The sequence below is a fragment of the Corapipo altera genome, unplaced genomic scaffold (genome assembly GCF_003945725.1).
Source record: "Corapipo altera isolate COAL_440 unplaced genomic scaffold, ASM394572v1 55, whole genome shotgun sequence".
In the NCBI taxonomy this organism is placed as follows: domain Eukaryota; kingdom Metazoa; phylum Chordata; class Aves; order Passeriformes; family Pipridae; genus Corapipo; species Corapipo altera.
The window spans coordinates 136720-158534 of NW_020884882.1; the positions used below are offsets into that span (position 1 = coordinate 136720).

The 21815-nt window shown below is 43.5% G+C and overlaps 2 protein-coding genes across 9 annotated transcripts in view; one reads left to right on the forward strand and one right to left on the reverse strand.

Annotated features, from left to right (window-relative positions):
- The window catches only part of CENPP (centromere protein P), a 129226-nt gene extending 119499 nt beyond the window's left edge, over positions 1 to 9727 (forward strand). For all 4 annotated transcript variants that reach the window (XM_027640596.1, XM_027640595.1, XM_027640598.1 and 1 more), the window contains 3 exons: positions 7255 to 7334; positions 9023 to 9114; positions 9381 to 9727. In XM_027640596.1, the coding sequence (XP_027496397.1) occupies positions 7255 to 7334; positions 9023 to 9114; positions 9381 to 9493 (285 nt within the window). In that variant the 3' untranslated portion in view covers positions 9494 to 9727. The remainder of the gene's footprint in view (positions 1 to 7254; positions 7335 to 9022; positions 9115 to 9380) is intronic.
- The window catches only part of IPPK (inositol-pentakisphosphate 2-kinase), a 43246-nt gene continuing 30947 nt past the window's right edge, over positions 9517 to 21815 (reverse strand). For 4 of the 5 annotated variants that reach the window (XM_027640586.1, XM_027640590.1, XM_027640588.1 and 1 more), the window contains 9 exons: positions 20250 to 20371; positions 19767 to 19856; positions 19125 to 19183; positions 18701 to 18773; positions 17241 to 17520; positions 15893 to 16043; positions 14392 to 14494; positions 13812 to 13891; positions 12208 to 12790 (listed from right to left, as the gene is read on the reverse strand). In XM_027640586.1, coding sequence (XP_027496387.1) covers positions 12565 to 12790; positions 13812 to 13891; positions 14392 to 14494; positions 15893 to 16043; positions 17241 to 17520; positions 18701 to 18773; positions 19125 to 19183; positions 19767 to 19856; positions 20250 to 20371 — 1184 coding nt within the window. In that variant the 3' untranslated portion in view covers positions 12208 to 12564. Of the gene's footprint in view, positions 12791 to 13811; positions 13892 to 14391; positions 14495 to 15892; positions 16044 to 17240; positions 17521 to 18700; positions 18774 to 19124; positions 19184 to 19766; positions 19857 to 20249; positions 20372 to 21815 lie in introns of all 5 variants that reach the window. The other variant, XM_027640585.1, reaches the window with a different exon arrangement.

The following is a 21815-nucleotide window of genomic DNA, read 5'->3' on the forward strand; positions in this document are numbered from 1 at the left end:
TCATGGTGACTTTTATGATCCTTTCTGCTCTGAACTTTCAGTGGGCCATTCTTTGAATGCTCAAAGATGTTATAATTCCAGCCCTTGCAAAACATTTTAGGCAGTTTTCAGTGCAGACATTAAAAATACATATAGTGTGCAAGGAGACGTTTATAAAAGGTTTCTTTTTATAATTCTATAATTCATATTTCATTGTTTGAAAACAGGTTTTATCAAGGTTTTTCTTCTGCAGTAAGAGATACAAGAGCCTATTTGCATAGCTGTAATTTATCACATATCCCATTGCTTCAAATTGATACTTTCACTTATCCAGAAGTAAAAGCACTGCCAACTTCCCAAGCAGGTGATAATGATGTGATGGGAGTTGACCTCTGTGTTTGTGGGTTTACACTTTACCTGAGATTTAGATAAACACACCCTTTGTCTCCAGACAAGACCTTGGGTTACACCATTGTCATCTTTCAGGCACAGACCAAACTGAGCTTGTCCTCTCAAATCCATGGAAAGTGGGCATGCAGGAGCCATTGGGACACCCCACTTGAGCATCTTCCCCTAGAACATGTTGTTTTGGGCACAATTTTTTTGTTTTGGGAACTTCATGTGGTGCTGATGCTCCAGCAATCCCTGTTCCCATCATGGATGTTTGGGGTTAGTCCTGAAAAAACAGATGTGGCCAAGCAGGGCTGTGCTGGCTCGAGGTTCCCTCGTGTTTCTGTGCCTGTTGCTCAACCTGAACCTCATCATGGGCGAAGGGCCCGTGGGAGACAATTGTTTAAGCACACACAGCCCTCCCCAAAGCATCAGTGTTGTTAATCCAACTGATGTGGCACTCAGCTGGACTTTAAAACATTATTAGTTCCTGAACACCTTTACCATTTTAAGTCTGAGAGATCTCTGCGTGGGGAGAGGCAAGAAAGGCAGATTTGCATCTTGTGGAATTACTGTAAAAATTAAAGTGCAGAAAGGGAAGTTGCTCAAGTGGGGTTTGGGCAGTTCCAGCTACTGTTTGAGAAATACAGTTATATTTTGTGTGACATCAAGTGTTCCTGGTGTCCCACATGTTTTAGTATAGAGGGAAGTTGGAATGAGAAATATTTTTCTTGAATCCTGAGTATTCAAATTATCTGTAGAATTCTACATCAGCAGTGGTGTGTTGTATTTCTTCCTCTAATTGCACCATTTTGTGGCACACGGGGACATGGTTTAGTGATGGATTTGGCAGTGCTGGGTTAATGGACTCGATGATCTCAGAGGGCTTTTCCAGCCTTAATGATTCTGTGAAGATCTATCAGGAACTTTTATGATGGACAGAGAGATCAAGCAAGGAGTGGGACACTGATTCCCAAAGTGTGCTGTTCTGGGATACTTCCATAACTGGGCTGCTGATAAACTTCCTTAGGTATAGAAACTAAAATAATAAAACAAATATTGACTTTGAGTGAGATCCCAGCTCTGCACTGCTCTGAGTTAGGGAATAGTCACAGCACTGCTCCAAATATAGTAGGCAATAATGGTGTAACTCTGGATAAATCACTTTCTAAATGTTCATCTATTGCTGTAGTGAAATTCATTAAAAAAAAAAAAAAAAGAAAAAGAAAAAAAATTACAAAGAGAACTTAAAACTGTGGATCAAACACGTACACACAGGCAAAGGCTGTGCCAGGGGAAAACAGCAGATTGAGGAGTCCCTGCATCTTCTAATTCTTGTCCCACTCGTTGCATACCTCTAAAGCAAAAATCCCTGTGCAGAAGTTGCAAGGTTAATATATCAATATTCTGTGTACCAAATACATATTTTAGATAATACAGGATTTCCTTCCTCAGAAAGATACCAGAAAGAATATGAAATGCCATATAAATACTGTATTTTTCAACCCAAAAATATGTGGGGTGGGATAAAGTGTTTTCTCCTTTATAACATAAATGTTTAAGCCTTACAAATAACCCAGTAGCTCCAAAAGACCTTTGTTTCCAGTATTAATCTGCTAAAGAAACAAAGATTTAAACATGTTGGCCTGTAAGGTAAACATCAGTGCATCAGTGCATCCCATGGAAGCAAATTCTAAGCAGTTCTCTCAAAGTTATTTTGCTTTCTGTGTTCATTGGTTTTTTTTATATTTTTATGGGTCTGCATTTTACCTTTGTTACCTTTGTTACTGAAACTCCTAAAAACAGGAGGAAATTAATTCATTTTACATTTGCATCAGTTTACACATCCAGGAACAAATCTTGGGAGCCAAAGCTGGTCGGTTGAACAGTCAGTTTATGTCAGCATTGGGTAGTTGTTTAATGGACTGGGGTGTGTTTATTTGGCCAGATTTAAAGCAGTGGAGGGAGCTTGGTTTGCCCATAATTAACATTATGTTGATAACACTGGGATCAGCTGAGTACACTGAACATCTGGGTCCCTCCTGTTTGGTGTTTTCTGTTGGGTGGATGCTGAACAAATCCCTGAGGAGGCAGAGTATGGGTTTACTGACTGGGCTGATACATTTCAACTGTAATTACTGTGTTTCTTTCTTTAGATACTTCCTAAAATCTCCTTTAAATGAAACTCGAAGTGAGGTCTAATCAAACATAAGGCACATTAATTTTTCCCTTTGTTGGCTTTTTGCCTTTCTGACTCAGTAATTCCAGTCCATCAGACTGGAAGTCTTTTTCTGACTGTTGTAATGTGGTGCTTTCTATGGGCAAAGTTCAGACCCTTCAGGCCTTGAGGATAATATTTAATGACACTGGTAATGTTTGCAGTTTTCTATGAAAAGTATGCAAACACTGCCATTGTGCAGGAAGATCTTCTACACAAAGAACAGCAGCTTCAGCAGGTGACAAACTCACAGCAGCTGTGGGCAACAGGATCCTCCTCCCCTCATGTATTCTAACAATTCCAGACTTTTCCTGTTGATTTTCACTTCAGAACAAGTCTCAAGAAATGCAACTTTGAGACAAAAACCTTGCCAAAACCACGACTGTCTTCTACATCTTCCTGTGCCTGCACTGTGGGTTTTTCTGTCATCCTTGTTTTCAGTTCCTGACCGTTCCTCAGTTTCTGCAGTGCTGCTCTTGCCCAGTCAGGGAGTGGGGAGGAAGGAAAACAAAATCCAGGATGCTTTTGTGTTCAGACACAGCATTGCTCATTTGTGGGTTACACTGGTTTCTCCTCTATCGAAGTCTGAGGTGCTTGTTGGTACCAAAAAAAGTTTATTTTCTCAGAGAAATTATCCATTGGCTTAGGGCTTGCCACTGTGCTTTAAAAATACAGGAAAGTGTAAATCCTGGGTGTATTTTCATGTTGGTGGCAGCTGCCTCAGAGAATAAAACATTGGAGTGAACTGAAATGCATTAACAAATGTCTTGTCCAGTCTTAAGCTAAAACTCATTAAAGGCACTGAAATGACATTTCTAGGAAGATAATTGTACATGTGAGGTTCAGTTAATTACAAATTAACATAGTTTGTGACTTGAGGATGAGAGTTGTTGGTAAAGTTTGCACCAAAGATTTTAGCAATGTGCATCAAGGACAGATAAATTGTAAGATCAGATCTCCCAAAGGGGCCTGTAGTTATCTGGGCTCACACAAGGCTTAGTAAAAGAAGAAATACAAATTAATTTCCAAAAATGTAATTGCTGCACTTACTTTCATTTGGCAGCTTGGTGGTTGCTGCTTTTAAGTGTCTGTAGGACTTGATCATGGTGATAGTAAAATTGTTCCTTTTGCTGTTATCTGAGTTAGATAAGTCAAAATCAGCCTGTTGCTAAATCCAGGGAATGAGCTTGTTGGAGAACAGGCTCTGAATTCAGGCCAGGAGCCCCTGGGGATGGTGTCCCAAGGGATGGTGTCCCATGGGATGGTGTCCCAAGGGATGGTACTGCAGGGATTGACCTGCTCGTTGGCAGTGGGAGCAGCACAGTGGCACTGGGGGTGATTGTTTGATGCTTCTGGAATTTAATCAGGTCTTTATTGGTATTCTACATATCTAGAATTTTTATGATATTCACAGATAATTTGTATTTGAATTACCAGGTTATGTCAGTGTTGGTATTAAGGCCTTCAGTGACTTAACTGTGACTTCAGTGGGTGATAACGTGGCCTTAGCTGAGCAAACCCTAGACACAAATCATCAAAATCAGAGCCCACAGGGAGCCTCCTTGGTAAATTGAGAAGGAGCTTGTACCTATGGAGGGGCTCGTGGTGGCACAACTCTTCATATACATCCTTCTTACAGAACACCAAGCTCAGAATCAGCAGTAGCAGTGAGCTGTTGTTCCAGCTGGGAGCAGGGTTGGGTGTTTTCTTGCTAAGTGGGTCAGAAGCAAATTCATCTGCTTTTATTGCAGCCTCTGCCTTGCCAATTTTGCTTTGCATTCCCAGCCATGGCTCTTAACCTGAGGAACTCAGAACGTTTTCCTTAGCAGAGATTTAGTGTGCAGAAAACTGCAACACAGCTCTAAACAGCTGGAGGATAATATGTTTTGGTTAAAAATAGCCCCTGCAAGAGTATTCCCTGGGATGGCTCTGTGTGTGTGTGTGTGTGTGTAAAATCTGTCCTGGGAGCACGGGAGGGCTGCGCATTACATCCTCATGGTCCCTCTGTGATTTGAGACTGTTCCTGTTTGAGACAAAAGTTCCCATCAGATTCCCTGCTTGGACTCCTGAAGGAGCTGGAAAAACCATTTCCGTCTAGAAGCAATAATAGCTTGGGCTGTTGGTTTTGATCGTAAACTGACATTTAAAAGTCATCTGAGGAAAGATGTTTCTTGATTAAAGGCAGGTTTTGCTTAATGCAGTCGTAGCTGATCTCTCCCATCTGGTATCAAGTACTTGATGGGATCTCTTCCCCTTGCCTGGGGTCCAGTTCACAAGATCCCGCAGGAGTTCCTGACTTTCCCAAGAGACCTTGCAGTGGATCAGCTCATTCTGTTACCCTGGTCATTGCTCTGCTTTTCTTTTCCCTGGGGAAAACTTGGGGAAGTTGCTCAGCAGAGAAGATGAGGTGGTAATGTGGTATCCAGAAGTGTTTGGAATTGCAGTTCTGCCTTTGCTCACCGTGTGCCTGGTGTTTGTTACATCCCAGATCCCCACATTTTACCTGTGGGATTCAGACATTACGTTCTGCGTGTGGAATATAAAAGGCAGACGGTGCGACTGCGTTTCCCGGGGTTTATTCCCTGAATTGCCAGAGTTTAAGGTCACTGCTTAATCCTGGGGGCTTTGCTTCCTGCTCCCATGGGGTGGTTGCTGTAAGGAGCTGTCCTGAGGTGGGAACAGAGCCGAGATCCTCACACGGATCCGGGCCTGGAGCAGCTGTCAGGGCTCAGGTTTTAGTGAGGAGAGATGTAGGTATTTGTGGTTTGGCTTTTTGTGTGTTTTGTGGATTGCTAAAATATGACCTTTCCCGCTAAAAGGCTGGATTTTATCCCAAATCCTGTGGATTTCACACAGGATCGGATTCTCCCGATGTTGAGGTTGATGGTGTTTACAGAAGGCAGAGAATCCCCACCCTCTGTGGGTATTCTCTCCCAGGTACAGGGGAGCTTTGCCACAGAAAATCACACACCGGGATTTCCTGGAGTTGCCTCTGTTTTCCATATGACATAAATACCACCCACTAGGTCATGGCAGCTACACAGGAACTCCCAAAAAAGCCCTGGGAGTGTTTCACAGTGTTTGGGTTTGTAACTCTTATCTCGTTCCTCTGATCTCTTTTCTCTGGTGATTCCCAAAGGTCTCGGGGTGGGCGGATGAAGGTGAAACATGACTCAGTTCTTAGCTATGGATACTTGGGATCTCCTGTAAATGAGGAACACAAGAGCTGAGTTCCAGAGAGAAGCTAATCCTGCATTTCTAGTATTGGCAGCCTGGAGCCACAGAGATCAGTAGATCCTCCCAGGCAAATGAGGGCTTGTAATGGATATGAGACATGGGTTATGGAGAAGGAAAGCCTGGAAAACTTGGTTTATATTGTTATCAGAGGGGCATAATTCCCCAGGGAGTATAACTGGAAGAGGATCCCTGCTCTGCTGGGCAAGTGACCCTTGATCAACCACTTTCACAGTGTCACTGTCCTGCTCCGCATCGTCCCTTCTGTGTCCTTGTTCCCAGGATAGATCCTGGTTGTTGTCCCCACAGTAAATACAGTACTGGATGCTGGGTAGAAATTAAAACTGGCAAATTCCATGTGTTTTATGTCATTTGGCACATTGTGCACAGCCCCCCCTTCAGCTTGTCATAAATTCCTAACCCAGAGCAAGGTCACATCTGGGAGCGATTTCCCTCTGCCAGATGAGGCGTAATCCCATAAAACCGGACTCATTCTCTCCAGCGCCGCTCCACGACCGACTCTCCTGCTCCTTTTCCTACAGACCTGCCCCGGGAGCCCTGTGGGATGATTCAGGCTGAGAGACTTTTCACACTTTATAAACTGCAAGTTTTGGAGCACAGCTCTGTGTCCAGTGCGTGAGGCAGGACGAGCAGGGCTCTGGAGTCTGCACGACAACAGGCTCTGGCTCCGTCCTGTTTCCTTTTCCAGCAGCACATTCCCTGCAGGATGTTGTGTTGTTCCTCAGTGTTTGGTGTCTGTGCATCCCCTCATACTCTGAGTAACCTGTCACCTACAGAATCCATATGGAGCTACAGGTCTGCTCTTCTTTTATGTGCTTTTAAACCAGTTCTAGCAAAAGTTCTGAGTCTTGAGTAATTCAAGATACACATTCTGAACACTGTCAAATATCAGAGGAACTGACAAAAGAATGGAGCAACAATCAACCTCTGCATGTTGTAGTAACTGGAAATAATTCCCAATAACATGGAAGTTTAATAGGAGTCAGTGGTTTTATGTTTGATCACATTTCCATTATCCCATATTTTGGTAGCTGTGGTTATTTTGGTGTCTCATTGCCTTTGTGCTTCCAAAGCTGTCTGTGAAGCTTGGTGATCTCCAGCCAGAGTGTTCCAGTCGGGTTCCTTCCCTCACAGAGGGGAGGAGCTGAAATGGGGATGCATTATAATGTCTTATTAAATGCAATTAACAGAATTTAGTTTAAAAAAAAAGTTCAGGGTTTCCTGGCTCTTGCACAAGGAGCTCTAAAGAAAAAAACAGGTCAGAATTTTGAACAGTCAGTATTGTTACTCTTAACTATTGCTGTTAATCATCACACAAGCTCATGAAACCCACTGGGACTGGGGAGCACTGGCTGGAAACCACCTCATCTGCTGTGATTTTTGTGACCCAGTTTGAGCCTTTTTATTCACAGGCCAAGTATCCTGAGGTCGTGACCCTTCCAGAAGGACTGCAGGGAGATCATATCATTCTGAGGAACCCCAAAGTTTCTGGGTAAGCCAATAAATGCATCTCTTGATTGATACAGCCCAGGAATTGCACAGGCAGGGCAGGAGGTGCAGGGATCCCAGTCACATCCCAGCAAAGCCCAGTTCCTTGGTGTCTTGCCATTAAAGAACAGAAAGAAAGTGGCAGTTACCATGTAACTGGAAGCAACTGTGGCTATACTTTTCCATTGTTTTAGAAGGAAATCTGTTAGATGAGGGAATTACTACTCTACCAGGCTTGTGGGATTTGGGCTCCCTGTGGGATGTGTTCCAGCAGGTTTGGAGTTTTCAATAGAGAAAAAAATCCTTGAAGTTACATGTAAGACAATATAATTATCACTGTCAGGAATTCTGTCAGGGCCAAGAAAAATAACTATTTTGTGAAGGGATCAGACCATTCCCTTCTCCTCTTACATCCTGCTATAACATGCTTTAATTTATATGGAAACAACTGGAATTTGAGCACAGCTCCCTCTGTGACATTTCTGTGTGGAACTAGCAAATAAACCCTAAGAGATGGTGCTGTCTTGGTTCAGCCAAACCTGCCATTTAAAACTAAATGCTTTAAGTGTGGGTTGTTGGAATGAATTGTTCTTAGACCATCAGGGTTGGGGAATAACCTGCTTTGTTTAACAGTTTCTATGTCATCAGGTGGCAGTTCCATTACACACACTCTCTCTGACCCTCGAAACACAAGAACTTCCAAGTCACTTCAGTGGGGTGGTAGAAACCAGACTGGCATAAGAATTGGTTTGCAAAATTCCAGGACAAGCTGTGCACAAATTCCCAAAGGATTTGTAACAATCAAGGGGCAAAAGGCTGACAAATCACATTTGAAGGGAATTTTTACAGTTGTTATGGGTCAAACGTCATTGGGAAAGGGGAGCTTCCTCCCCACACTGACTCGTGCAGATCAGCTTCGGATCAGGAAAGCCTTACCTTCCATAAGGAATTCTGGGCTTGGAGGGGAATAAAGATGAGGTAAAGAAGAAGGGCTGTTATAAAGCAGGAGATCTGCTCTGGATGTTGTTCCAGACCAACCTCCTGCCTCACTATTGCCTTGGGATGGTGCAGTGATCTTGTCCCTTGCAATAAGGGACCAACCCAAACCCACTCTGGAAGGAGTGGTGATGGTTGAGATTATTTATTTTTTTGAAGATAAAAGCAAAAAAATGCAGGAATGCAGGCTTTGGGCAGATGTTTGCCTGTGCATTATTCTAAGACAACCATGAACAATATCAGGGTGACCCTTATTCCAAACCCAGCACATCACCATTTATCAAACACTTCTGGAACAACATTCCTGTTCTTATCCTGTGTCTGAGCTCAGCACCTGACCCTGGGTGAAGATGTTACAGGAGGGGCTGGGCCAGGGGACACTCAGGGCTCTGCTTTGCCTTCCTCTCTTACTCTGCCCCACTGTACTGTGCAAACAAACCATTCATAAGAGACAAGAACCAGGATTAAAAATCCTTGAGGCTGAAAGCTTGGAGGTACCCAGCAGCTTTCCTTGTCAGCAGATTACTGGTTTTCCTCAGTTAATTAAATGCTCCTCGTTCCCGAACCCAGAGATGGGTGAGTTGGATTACATGAGGTGAGTTTTGTTGGAGAGCAGGAGCCTCTCAAATGCTGGAGGAACCCCAAAAACAGTGCCCTGGTTAACCCTGGACTGACCTTCCTGTGCTCCCGGTACAGGTTTGAATTGATGATTGTTTGGAAGATCCATCTGGATGAAGAAGGGACAGCTACACCCGTCCTGGACCTGCTGACCAAAGTCCCAGAGCAAGGTAACATCAGCCACTTCAGGGGCTGTTCTGAGCCACCAGGCAGAACAGCAGACCCTGTTTTGGGCCAACATCCCTTTAGAGAACAGGGAAATCCCCCTCCCAGAGCCCAGCCAGGCAAACAAACCCCCACTGAGCAGCAGCTGCACTTCCCCCCACTGTGTGATTTCCAAGGCTGCACCCCACATCTGTGTGCAGGTGCTTCACCCCCTGCCAGCACCTGGGTCAGCTCTGGGAAAATAACCTTCCCTGTTGTGTGTTTCCTGCAGTCCTGGAGCAGAAGATGACAAGAGTTGAGAGTGTCCCTGCCCGCTTCCGGAGCATGGTGCTGCTCCTGGGGGTCGAGGCAGCCTTGGAGAACCTGATCAAGGTCCTTGAATGAATGCCAGCATTACTTACAGCAGGTAGCAATTTCAAAAGTAGTTTTAATTAAGATATTGTGTTACACAGTCTATAATTTTATTGAATATAAACATTAAGTTATTTTCCATTTAGAAACCATACTCATAAAACATGCTATCTGTACAATTATGGCACGTTATATATAAATTGTCATGACATGAAAATAAATACAGCCATTTAAATACAAAAATGCCAAATAAAATAGTTACATGTACAGAGTGATTTCATTATAAATTTATCTTTCTGAATCATTAATGTACCAGAGTGGTTTATCTTCTTAACATTTTCTAGATACCTGGAAATTGTTAAAAGATCATGCACTGTCAAAATCAAGTCCATAAAAATCCATTTCATTTCACAGCTCTGTAAAAGTACAGTGATTTTAAAATGACAAGAGAACAGTAAGGGACTCCTAGAACAAAGAGTTAAACAGCTTTCTCCTTAAACTAGGGTGGAAGAAGACAATTTGAAGATTTCAAAGACATACAATGGTAAAAAACCCCAAGTGTAACTGTCTGAAGTAACTTGGTTCCACAATGGAAGTGTTGAGACAGCTTAAACTACCCCTTAGAGGCCCCATTACCCTCCTGGGAAGAGGTGGGTGAGTTACCTCCTGCCCACTGCAGCACTTCCTGCTTCCAGGGGGAAATTCTGGGAGGTAACATGTTACCAAAGCATCATGTCATACATTCATCCCTGAAGAAACAAAATGGATCAGACAGATGTCTTGCCTCTCCCTTCCCTCCCATCAGATGTGCCATCAGCCCCTGTGGGAACTCTCTGTGTTTTCCAAGAGTTCCTGCTCTCTCCATCCCAACCAAACGACCGTATCCACCCCAAACCGACACAAACTGAAGTCAGGTCCTTCTTGGGGAGGGAGTAACAGTTCCTGGAACCAAGGGCCCAAACCCACAAACTCTGGGCTCTCAAGTGACAGTAAGAGACTCCTTTCCAAGGCCAGAGCTGCTGGAGCCACCCCAGCACAAGGGATGGCAAAACATTGTACAGCACTGGGGAAACTGGAGAAATCAAGAACTGAAGCAACAGTATCTTTATAATGCCATAAATGTAACAATCCACTGTTTGATCACTTAAACAGTCTCCCACTGTTCTAGTGGGTCAGGAAAAACTGCCAAACTCTACAGCTGAGCCACGCCAGAGATTGGGTTCTGACAAACAGCAACTCTCTAAGGAAACCTCTTGTTAGATAAAGCCAGGCTAATTTCAAGTCTAGAGTCCAGCAGACAGGCAAAATTCATTGCAACTTATCCACTGCCATGGAACTGGTTTAGCTGGTTTTGTGTAACCTTTAGTTCAGTTCATCTTTAGCTCCTTCTTGCCTGAAAACAAAACTGTTTGCTCAGCACAGAGGCTTCTGTTTGTGTGCGAAACATGCGTAAAGTTACAGCTTAAAAACCTGGGAACTTCCACCTGTGGATGGTCCTTCCTTCCTCCTCTTTCTAACAGCTGGAGGGTTTCTGGATTTAGGAGTGGCTCCCTCTCCCCCCAGGTTTTGTTGGGAAAGAAAGGATTATTCCCACTGTGAGCTACCAGGTTATTGCACTGTTGCAGTATCACATCTCACATCCAGGAGAGCAGCTCCGGGCCCTGTCCCACCTGGCAGTGGATCCAAGCTGGCAGTGCCAGCCCAGGTCTCTGTCACTGTGGGAGTGGTGTCACTCTGTGTTTCACATTTCCTCCTTGAGTTGTGCCAATGTACAGGGAGTCCTGAGTTGGCCTTTTGAATTTCAGGTGAAGTGGAACAATTCCAACATTACACTGAGACCCCGATATAAATGTGATTTTAGCAGGGAACCCACACAGCTCTGGACAACATTACTGCTGAGCACAGCCTGGATCCAGGTAACAGCCTGTGGCTTGAGGAGCATCTCTGCACCCTTCAGGGTGTGCAATCCCTGAGGGGAAAGGGGCTGTAGATTTTATCATAGTACCCTCAGTATATGATACATCCCCAGTCTCCACCTCGGGATCTTCCCCAAGGGTGGCTTTACTGCAGCCACTCACCAGACTTCAGCTGCATGTAGCACTGCTTACAAAGTAAAGCCATCACAAAAATCCCTGCAGCAGTGACACAAGCCCACCTTGTCACAAGACTGGCCCACTGCAGCTTCAGGGCAGAAAATGAGATGCTGTCACCCTTTCTCTGCAGTCACTTAAAATGAAGGAGCCTGAAAGCAGCTGCTCGTGCTGCACAGGGTGTGGGGCATCAGTGTAATAATGCCAATGTCTGACACCACCTGAAAGACCTGAAATGATCTGTAAAACTCAGAACAAATTCTTCTTGTAGCTCAGTTTAAATTAGGTGAGAGCGAGCTGTGGTTTCACCTCCAATAGCAGCATATCATGTAGGGACAATAAAAACCAGTAGGGCAGGAGAGTTAAGCCCAGCTGTGACATAAAACTCAGAGGTGTTACCTTAACCCTTTGCACTTAATTTCAGAAGCTTTAGGTAGATACAAGATGATCACAGAACTTCTGGAGGCAGCCTGGTGTTCCTAATCCATGCATTTAGTACTTAAGTGTTCTGCAGTGACAGGGCAGTTTCACAGATCAGCCACTGCACAGTTGTATTTTCAGTGGATTAATGCTAAAATGTTATATCAGGATTTGCCAGAGCATTCCCTCCTCTAGGAAGGATGAGTGAGACTCAAAGCACAGGCTCCAAGGCAATTCTCTTGTTAGTAATTAGGCTTTCTATGTTAGTGCAATACTTCAGGAAACCTTTAATTCTGTGCTCTTTCAATTCTAAGTCGACTTTTTGTATTAATTTGCTCTGTCCTCTAGTTCCAAGGTATGGCACATTACCTGTTCTGTCACATTAAATACATTCATTAAGGTTATCTAGCAAATGCTATCCCAGGGCTCTGAGAAGGCATCACCCATTAGAAATCATTTCATAAAGCAAAAACATTCACAGCTGAAAAATGCACTGAACACAATAGAAAAGGAAAAAAATAAATCACCATAACTGTATTCCATTACTCTTTCACTTTCTAATGTGTTTGAATAAAAATAACCTCAAGGAAATGGTTACACTTTATGGAGAACTAATGTGCAGTCTTCATTCTCCTTGAAGAGGTTGGACATAACAGGGTCATCTTTGGCCTGTACATTCTTCAGGTAATAGTTGACTATCTCCCCATCCAGTTTGTACTGGTGGGGAATGCTCTCATAGGGCTTCAGGTCCAGGTCCAGCACAGAGACAGAAAAGGTGAATCTGGATTTGGATGCCAGTACCACAGATCTTTGCTCAGAGCTGGAAAACAAATCCACATTGCACATCTGAGTCACTGAAACCAGGATTTTTAATTTATGTGTCTCAAGTCCCCTTGCAAAAGTGACTCTAATGTTTATCTTAGAACTTTCATGGGAGCCCAAGAAAATAAACTGCAGCTAATGCAGCACTTAGGAAACTACAGTTCCAGCTTTAGCAGTCCTAATGGGAACTTGGTGGGATCTCTTCCAGTCCTTTTCCTTTCAGCTTCCACACAGCTGAAGTCAAACATTACTCTCAACTACTGTGCCTCTGTATTTAGTAAATCTAAGCTGTTTCTAGGTGGTGCATACAAAGCAACAGCCTTATTAACTGGCAAAATCAGAAAGAGCCACTGCAACACCTCCTTGGGTTCAAGGTAATAAAACACTTAGAGTGGGAACTGCTGTCCAAGTATGCTGAGGGATGGAGGATTTCTGAACTCAGCCATTGCACAACTCCTGTCCATCACCAACACTTCACTCAAGAACTGCAGGGCACATGCAGAAAACAATATTCTCTAAAAATACAAGGGTCTAGTAAACCAACTCCCCCCTGCAGACTATGACTGCTGACACAAGCCAAAGTGGATGACATTGCAGCAAAGCCTCCTGCCTGACAGCCACAGATGTCACCTCTCGATTATTGCCTTGGTTTTACTCTAATTAGGCCATTAAAGGCAACTCAGCTTGAAAGATCTTTCATATGAGGACACCGAGGCAGAAAAATTGCACCTGTTTAAAACCACATAGAGCTACTATAAACAGTCAATTCAAAGTTCAAGAAGAGCATGAATATAAAACCTTAACCCTTTTGATCAACTTAAACTCTTCAGAAACAGACACGGGTTCTAAATGCCTCAAATCAGAACTCTACCAATATGTTCACAGCCAAATATTTGGACACATCCCCCCCCCCAACCCAAGCACTTTTTTTAATTACTGAGTTGACTGAACTGTGCAAACAACATCTCCAATTTCTAAACAACTGGAGCCGTTCCAAAGCAGGTACAGGCAGCTCTTACCATTCATCTTGCAGACAGGGGGAAAGGGCAATCATGATGGAGCAGTCTTTAGCAGTCATGGCTATTCTGTACTGCTGCACCTGTGCAACAGAGAAATAACACATTTTCTCTTATGCTTCTGTTTGCCTGTAGTAAAGCATCCTGTTCCTTACAGAAGGCACCAGTGTGCTCCCTAGACTGGGATGTTGGCACTGTAAGAGCTGGAAATCATCTCTGTAACAGATGGTTGGCAGGAGCAGGGGGGTTTGCAGCATCCTGTATAGAACCATGTTTATTTCCTACAGATGATTTTCTGCTGGCCAAACCAGCACCAGTTCATGAAAATGCTTCCTCAGTCTAGAGAGCAAATAAACAGCTTTATTTTTTTCTTAAGAACTGGTGCTACACATCTGTTTTTAACTGCTATAGAGATGCACCCTGGCACAAGGGAGAGCTTTGACTGTCCAGATCCTGATGAGCCAGTGGTGCTGCCTCCATCCATTATCCACCCCTTTCAGCGAGACAAGTGTTAATTAACACTGCCAGAGTGAGCCAGGTGTTAATTAACACTGATGGAGTGAACAACCCTCACCAGAAGTACCTTTGTTAACGCGAAGGCCACTGTCCCGTCATCCTCGGTGGAAAGATCCAGCAGCTTCTCATAAAACGCCTCATTGTAAGGTCCATCTATCTGTAATGTACTTCTAAATAAATGTTAAAAGAAGATTTATAGACAGCCAAGATGATTTACTGGGTTTCAGTGTGATCTTTCTTCAGCAGCCCAGACACTCAGATCAGAACAACCCAACCACAACACTGATAAATACATCCAAAGATTGACCCCCTGCCAACCAACATCCCAACCAGTCCCTGTTACTCTCATTTCACTCAAGATTTGCTGCTGTTTAGGGGTTGTGTGTGTTGGGTTTTTTTTAAAGATAAATCATTCTTAATCCACTGCCACCTGTGTATCACTACCAGGACAGTATTTTTTGCAAAAAATGGGTACATTTCAAAATCTATAGCAGTTTGTAGGAGCTCCCAGAAGTCTTGCTGAAATATATATATATAAGAAATGTATAATAATGTATTAGTTTTTATATATATACATATATGTATATATATATATATTAAAAAAAATATCAACTGGGAGTATAGGCATATCTGACAGGGCCCTGCTCTGCCCCAGCTTTGTCCCATGTGCTCATGGGGGTGGCTTGGCCTCCTTCCTTCCCCTGTTAAACCCCTGAACCCCCGCTGAGGAGCTGAGCCCCTCACAGTGGGGTTTGCAGCACACAAACCCCCTGCAGCCCGAAGAACACACTCCCAAATCCTTTGTTTCACGTGTAACTGCAGCAGCAGCGGTGACTCCACGAGTGAAGCCAGAGTGCCCTCGTGTGAGCAGCGGCAGAGGCACAGCCGAGGCACAGCAGCCCAGGGAAGGCTTTTTGTAGCCATTATTGTTACACCAATAAGCCTTGTTTGAGGAAAAAATGGAGCAGCTTTCAATGCCCAGGCAAAAAATACCGTAAGATAAAGCTTCTTGTGCCTCAAGTATGATTTGAGCACTTGTGGTGTGGGTCACAAGCTGGCATTTGGAGCTGTTCTCACAGGAGGGCAGGATGGACAACAGCAGATCCACACCTTCTGCAGGACCCTCAGGCACAGGCTGGATTGCTGCCAAATATTGGATTTTAAGGGCAGGTTGTAGGTAAGCCAATAGAGACCTGAGAATGACTGTGAAAACATCATTATCCCTGCAGACATTCCAAGCTCTGCAGGGACTGGGGACAGGAGAAACCAAGCACCCACTTCACTGTACCCTTCTGCAAATACACAACCTGCACTACTCAGGAAAAGGGAATTTTTCTCTCCTACCTGTTGTGAACTTCCCGTAATCATTACTTAAAAATTCAGGCCAAAGTGACTGACACCAAAACTTGCAACAATAAAACTGATCTTTTATGTTACCTGGCAGTTCAAGTTAGAAATTCAGAATGTGCAATGCCATGAAGGAAGGTTGTACAACATAACGAGACAGAGTCAGTCTTGCCTGCACACCTGGTTACTCAGAACTGAAAAGAAAAGCCATCAAGTCTTACCTCTCTTCAGGAAATTCCTCCAAGTACTGTTCAACTCTACTGTACAAAGGATAGAGTCCTTCAATATCCAGCATGTCAAGCATCTGAGCCTGAAGGGTTTTATAAAGGAGACAACCCCTCGGTAAGCCAGAGCTTTCCAATTTGTGTTTACCTAGAAGAAAATGGATTTTAAAATAAGGCAGACACGAGTGTGTTCTTTGCTTCAATTTGCCAGAACATGTGGCTTGTCCACAACACAAGGCCAAATACTTTTAGTCCAGTCACACACAGGGAGGGGGAAACATTGAAACATTTCAGTTTCCAAACACTAAAGTGCCAGGTACACATTTAAACTGCAGAATAAAACCCCTGGTGCACAACTCTGCAAACTACCCCAAAAAATAAACACCAAAACACACTCATCCTGCAATCTACTTGTTTGAGTTCACAAGAGAAATTTCTCATGAGTCTGAAGCCACCACAAATTCACTTTGAACAGTATCAACTGCTGGCAGAAAGTAATTCAGCATTTCAGCTGTCCTGTCTTTTTGTTAAATAATATAAAGAGATTTGCACTTGCTGTAATTTCTGTGAGACAGCTCTTTCTCCAACACTACAACAAACCACCAGTAGTGAAAAAGGTCTTCCTCAAAAGCAGAGTGAGAAACATGTTTTTTGTATAATTAGAGTAACTGGCAGCATCTTGAATAGTTAGAGCTTCACAGAACTCATGCACTGAGGAATTATCATTGTTCACAGTTTTCCAATTCTCACTTCCCATTCCTTTCCCCTCTGCTATTCAGACCTCTCCTTTTACCAGAAGAGCAGTAGAAGAACATGAGCTGTGCCCTGGTTGGTGAGGACTGGCAGGAGGAGAGGGGAAGGCAAGGAACAGGTGTCATGTAACACAGCAACCAAAGCAGCCCAGCTTCATCACACACAACACAAGAATTCCCCATTCGTTTGGAATCCCTACGACTGTTATCAGCTCACACTGGTATTTTCTTCCATTTTTCCTCTACCACCTCCTGCATTTATTTTTTTACCTGCCATTAGGCACAGTGCTAAAAGTGCTCACTCCAACATCACATTAAGGGCAATGATCTACCAGCCACACAGCTCAGAACTCGTTTTTTAAATGTCACACTACAACTCCACTGCTTCCATTCCCACATCAGCATCCATAAGCAAACAAGAGACAAAGATCTGAATCGTTACATCAGACAAGGCCCTGAGCAACCTGTGGAAGCAGAAGGTGTCCCTGCCCATGGCAGGGGGGTGGAGTAGGTGGCCTGTAAAGGTCCCTTCAACCCAAAGCACTCAGTGATTCCGTGGGCAGTCCATTACTGCCAGTGAAGTTCCTCCTTACCATTTCTAACCAGCTCCTTGTTGAAAGCACTTGCTTCACAGTAGCTTCGTCCTTGTGAAACGGGAACTGTCTTCATGTCACCTGCCCTGCAGGTGTCGGTGCTACTCAGTAGCGTCATGGTTATCACCTGGATCAGTTCTTTAACAATTGTCCTTGTGCAGTGGGGGCCACTCACCAGCCCATTGGAGGGGAAAAAGAAAGGTTTTAAGTGACGAGCGAGTTCGTTCCAGTCAGAGACACAGTCCTGGTCATCCTTACAGCCATAAATTAGTTCACCGTTCTGAAAGGGGGGGGAAATGAAGAGTCTTTAGGCACTTCATGAAATCAAGTATTTCATACTGAGCTACTCAAAGCACTGGATTTAATATTTTAAGTACAGAAAAGTGTTCTTAGCTTAACAATCTCCACACAAATACACACGACATGCCCAGTCTTACAAATTGCCCTCTTAAGTTTAATCAGATTCCACATGTAACAACCTCTGAATGAGAAGCAAAAACCCCATTTAAACCAAGTGCTACTTTCCCAACTTAATTAACTGTAAGGAATCAGGAAAATATGAGTGATCTGATACTTGACACATTTTCCTATCACTTCTTTCTGAATAATGTCAGGAGTGAAAAGGCACCGTGTGAAACAACCTTCTTTTACCATTCAGACTGGCAAAGGGAAGGCTGTGAAAGGGGACAGAAAAGGTGTGAGTTACCTGTGCTAATAGAAAAAATAGGACAGTTCACAGAAGTTTAAGTAATTCAAATAGTTGATTTAATACTGGAAATAAATTGCAGAGTCTTTTTTCCTAGAATTAATCTGAAAATCTCCATAAGCCATAAGTTACTGCTTTATATTTTTTCTACATGAATGCCATGGAAAAGGGTACTTTTTCCTTCCCCAGTGAGACCTGCTCTGCATTTGGCCTGCATCAGAGTTCCAACAGGAATTTAAAACCAAAATATTTGTAGCAACATGCAAAGTTCTCCATCTTCTTCCTCCTGAATTTTTAAAACTTTGGTCAGACTTAAAAATCCTTTTCTATTAGTTGTTCCTCAGCAATTCTTTTAGACTAATTCTTTTAGACTAATTTAATTCCCCAGGGCAGTGGTCACAACCCCAAGGCTGCCAGAGCTCAAGGAACATTTAGACAAGGCTCTCAGGCACACGCTGGGATTGTTGGGGTGTGTCCTGTGCAGGGCCAGGAGTGGGACTTTGATGATCCTTGTGGGTCCCTCCAGCTCAGGACATTCCATGAGTCTATGAGTTCTGGGAAATTATTACTTATCTGTCCTAACCTGAAATCTAATTCAGAATTTTCCTATTTCCTTCTTTTGGTGGGGTCCAAAAATGGAACTGATGGGTAGGTGCTGATTGGGTTAGGTTTGAAGATCTTGACTGTTTACATGCTGAAGGCAAATTGTTTAAAAGCCAAGGCAAAAAAAGCAAGTAGAGATTTAACTGTTTACCTTAAATATTTTCAAGTTGTTCTGTGCCTCCTGTAATAAGCTCTTCAAAGCAAAGTGCATTCTCTGTTTGTTTCTAGGGAAAACAAAAAATAAAACCAAGAATGTTTTATCCCAGCCTTTGGGTGTTCACACCTGGCGTGAGCTGAGGTCACTGCAAAGGTAAAGTGAGCTTCAAATCTGAGTAAAGCAAACAGCTCTTGGCTGCAATGTTATGCAGCAAAAGGCACTGGCACATTAATAAGCTGCTCTGATTCCTGAGATAGGTGTAAATAGACAGCACTAGAAATATTCACTGCAAAGGTCACACAAGCAGGCATGGATTATCCTTAATACCTCAGCAAAAGGCAAAGGAATCTGAGAAAAATCTGCCAAAAACCCCCCCTTTGTTACAGATTCCTTTTGGCAAAAAAAGCAGAATCCTTACCCTGAGAAGAGATCCAACGGGCAATATTTACTGGGTCGCTTCCATTTTCCATTTGCTACCTGGGGAAAACCAGAGCACTGCTGTTACCTGGAATAACTGCTCTCTTATTTTAACAGTCAGGTGTGTGCACTGACATCCTCCCTTCAGAGGACCCACGACACTTAAACCTCTTTGAACACAAAATTCAGGACCACTGTGGGCCTTCCTGGTCATTTTCCCAGTCACTCAAAGTGCATTCGCAGAGGGAGGAAGATCACATTAATCAGGGAGGCCCAGTCACCCCATTTCAGACTCACAATGGACAAGAGTCCAGTGAGCTCTGTGCCTGTTACAGGCTGTTTGTTGTAAGTCACAGAATGCACTGAGTGAGCTGATCCTGAAAGGAAGTTCCACAACAGATTTTACCCAACCACAGCGTTCACAGGCCGCAAAGACTGATATTGTGTTTGTTTGCTTCCAGCTTCCCACAGAACTTGTTCCATCTCTCACTAAATAAATTCACACCCAGCAACTCAAGCTGTGTATCCACCTACCAGCTTTAGTCATATCAGGGATTTGAGCAAGTTTTAACAGGAACCCAAGCCTGGAACAGCAAATAAAGCACAGTCCAGCCAAGAGGAAGAAGGATGACTCAATAATTACCTTTAGATGCTGATGCATACAGTAACGACACACCTTGTGCTTTATCTCCTGTGAAACATGGCTGGAGAAAGGAATGAAGCCACACTTTGGCTAAAACAAACAAACAAACAAAAAAAGACTGTAAATATAAATGTATCTCTCCACAGAAGCAGAAGCACACACAAGATGCAAATCTTTCCGGTTAAAGGAAAATTTAAAAAATTAATTTAAAAAAAAATCCAGCACTTAAAAGCTGAATACTACTCCCAATTATTTCAGAGAAATAAATTATTTTAATAAATAAGGACACAAAACTGCTGTGGCCTACAGAAGAGCCTAGTAACACCTGGGAATTTCCCAAGTTTTGAAAGATCGGGACTTAAAAGAGGGGTTACAGTGTAAACTGAGCTCTGCCTTATCCCACTGCTGCATTCCTTGGACTGCTCTGGCCAGTAAGTATTAGAAAAGGCAAAGGAGCCCCCCGAGGAGCCTCTCCCCCCAGACCTTGATCTCGATGCAGAGCAGGGGCCGGTGCTCAGCCAGGCAGTAGCTCTGCGGCCGCGTCAGGTTGGGAAGGCACATCGCGAACCCGCTCAGGGTGTCCATGTCCTTGTCACAGCGACACTCTGGGGAAGCAAAGGAAAGCCAAGACAAACGTCAGAATCAGCTGTGTGCAGGTTTGTTTGCTCTGCAGCCATCCTGTCTGCCAGCTGGGGTGTGGGGACAGACCTGGAAGCACAGGACTCACACAGTTTGGGAGGCTTCAGCCAATTATGCACTTGCACAAATTTGCCCTCCCCGTTACCAACGCCCAGGTGCAGATTCCTCAAAACTGTCCTGGCCATATGGAGTGCCACAAGGGCTGCTGTTAATGGCCAGCTCCCAGCTCCTCCCAAGAGAGGTGACGCCTGAAACAGCAAGGAAATGCATTGGCCACCAACAGGTAAAGTGACTAATTAGTGTATTTATTCAAAGATGTGATCTCGTGTTTGCTTACTAAAGCTGCACGACCTACCATTCCTCAGCTGGGTCAAGGGGAATCTGTGAAAACTGCCAGGAATATCATAAACTTAAGAGGCATTATTTAAAGAAAGCCTTTAAATACCCTCTCTCCACGTGCATCCTTTGGGACACAGAAAGTCTGTGAGATTTTAGTTCAACATTAACAAGAACACAGACCCCTCGATTTTCAAATACCTCTGCTGCTAAAGAGAGACACAGAACACACGTGTTCTGTTACAGTTTCCACTGCCAAGAAAAAATGCCCATTGTGAAAAAATACATTGCAGTAGAAAAAATAAATCCCAGAAACTGAAGCCTCATTAGGCACCAGCCTGCAATGACTTGCTGCACTTCACCAGGATGAGCAAGAAACCTTCTGTCTCCAACAAAACGCTGGGGTTTCATTTCTAAACTAAAGCAAAAGTACATCCACCTTCCCAGCTGAAAGCCACCTGCCAAATCAGACAGACATAGAAATATGAATTATTAGAGAAGCTCCTTCATAAGTTAGACAGGTGTATGTGAAAGGTAATGTTGAAGGAAATTCTTTCCTCAAAGTTTAAAAAAGATTCCTGTTAAAAATGGACAGTGGGATTTGCTGTTGTAAAGCACTTGGACAGCTCCTCACAACCACATTTCAATCCTCAGCAGTTGTGGACACACAAAGTTTAATTTTGAGAAATAAAACTGAATTCTATCACTCAATTCTACCAGAGTATCATTGATTTTTTAACTTCTATGAGACACTATTTACTTAAAACTATTTACTGTCCTTGCTGGTTTCTGGCACTGTGGAACTGCTTCTCAAACAGGTGAGGACAAATGAACGATGGAGAGTGTCCTGTGTTCACTACATGTAAATTAATTCAATTTTTTTCCTGGATCAAAGGCAACAAAGCAATCACTACAGCACTTTGATTTAATGCCATATTTTTCTTCAAGAACTTTGCTAAAGCAGGAGTTTCTGACCATTCTAAAAAACATAAGATGAAACACACCATGAGGGCCCTTTCCTTTGCCCCGTTTGGAGCTCAGCCACGTGTGAAGAACATGCACCAGGTGCTGCCA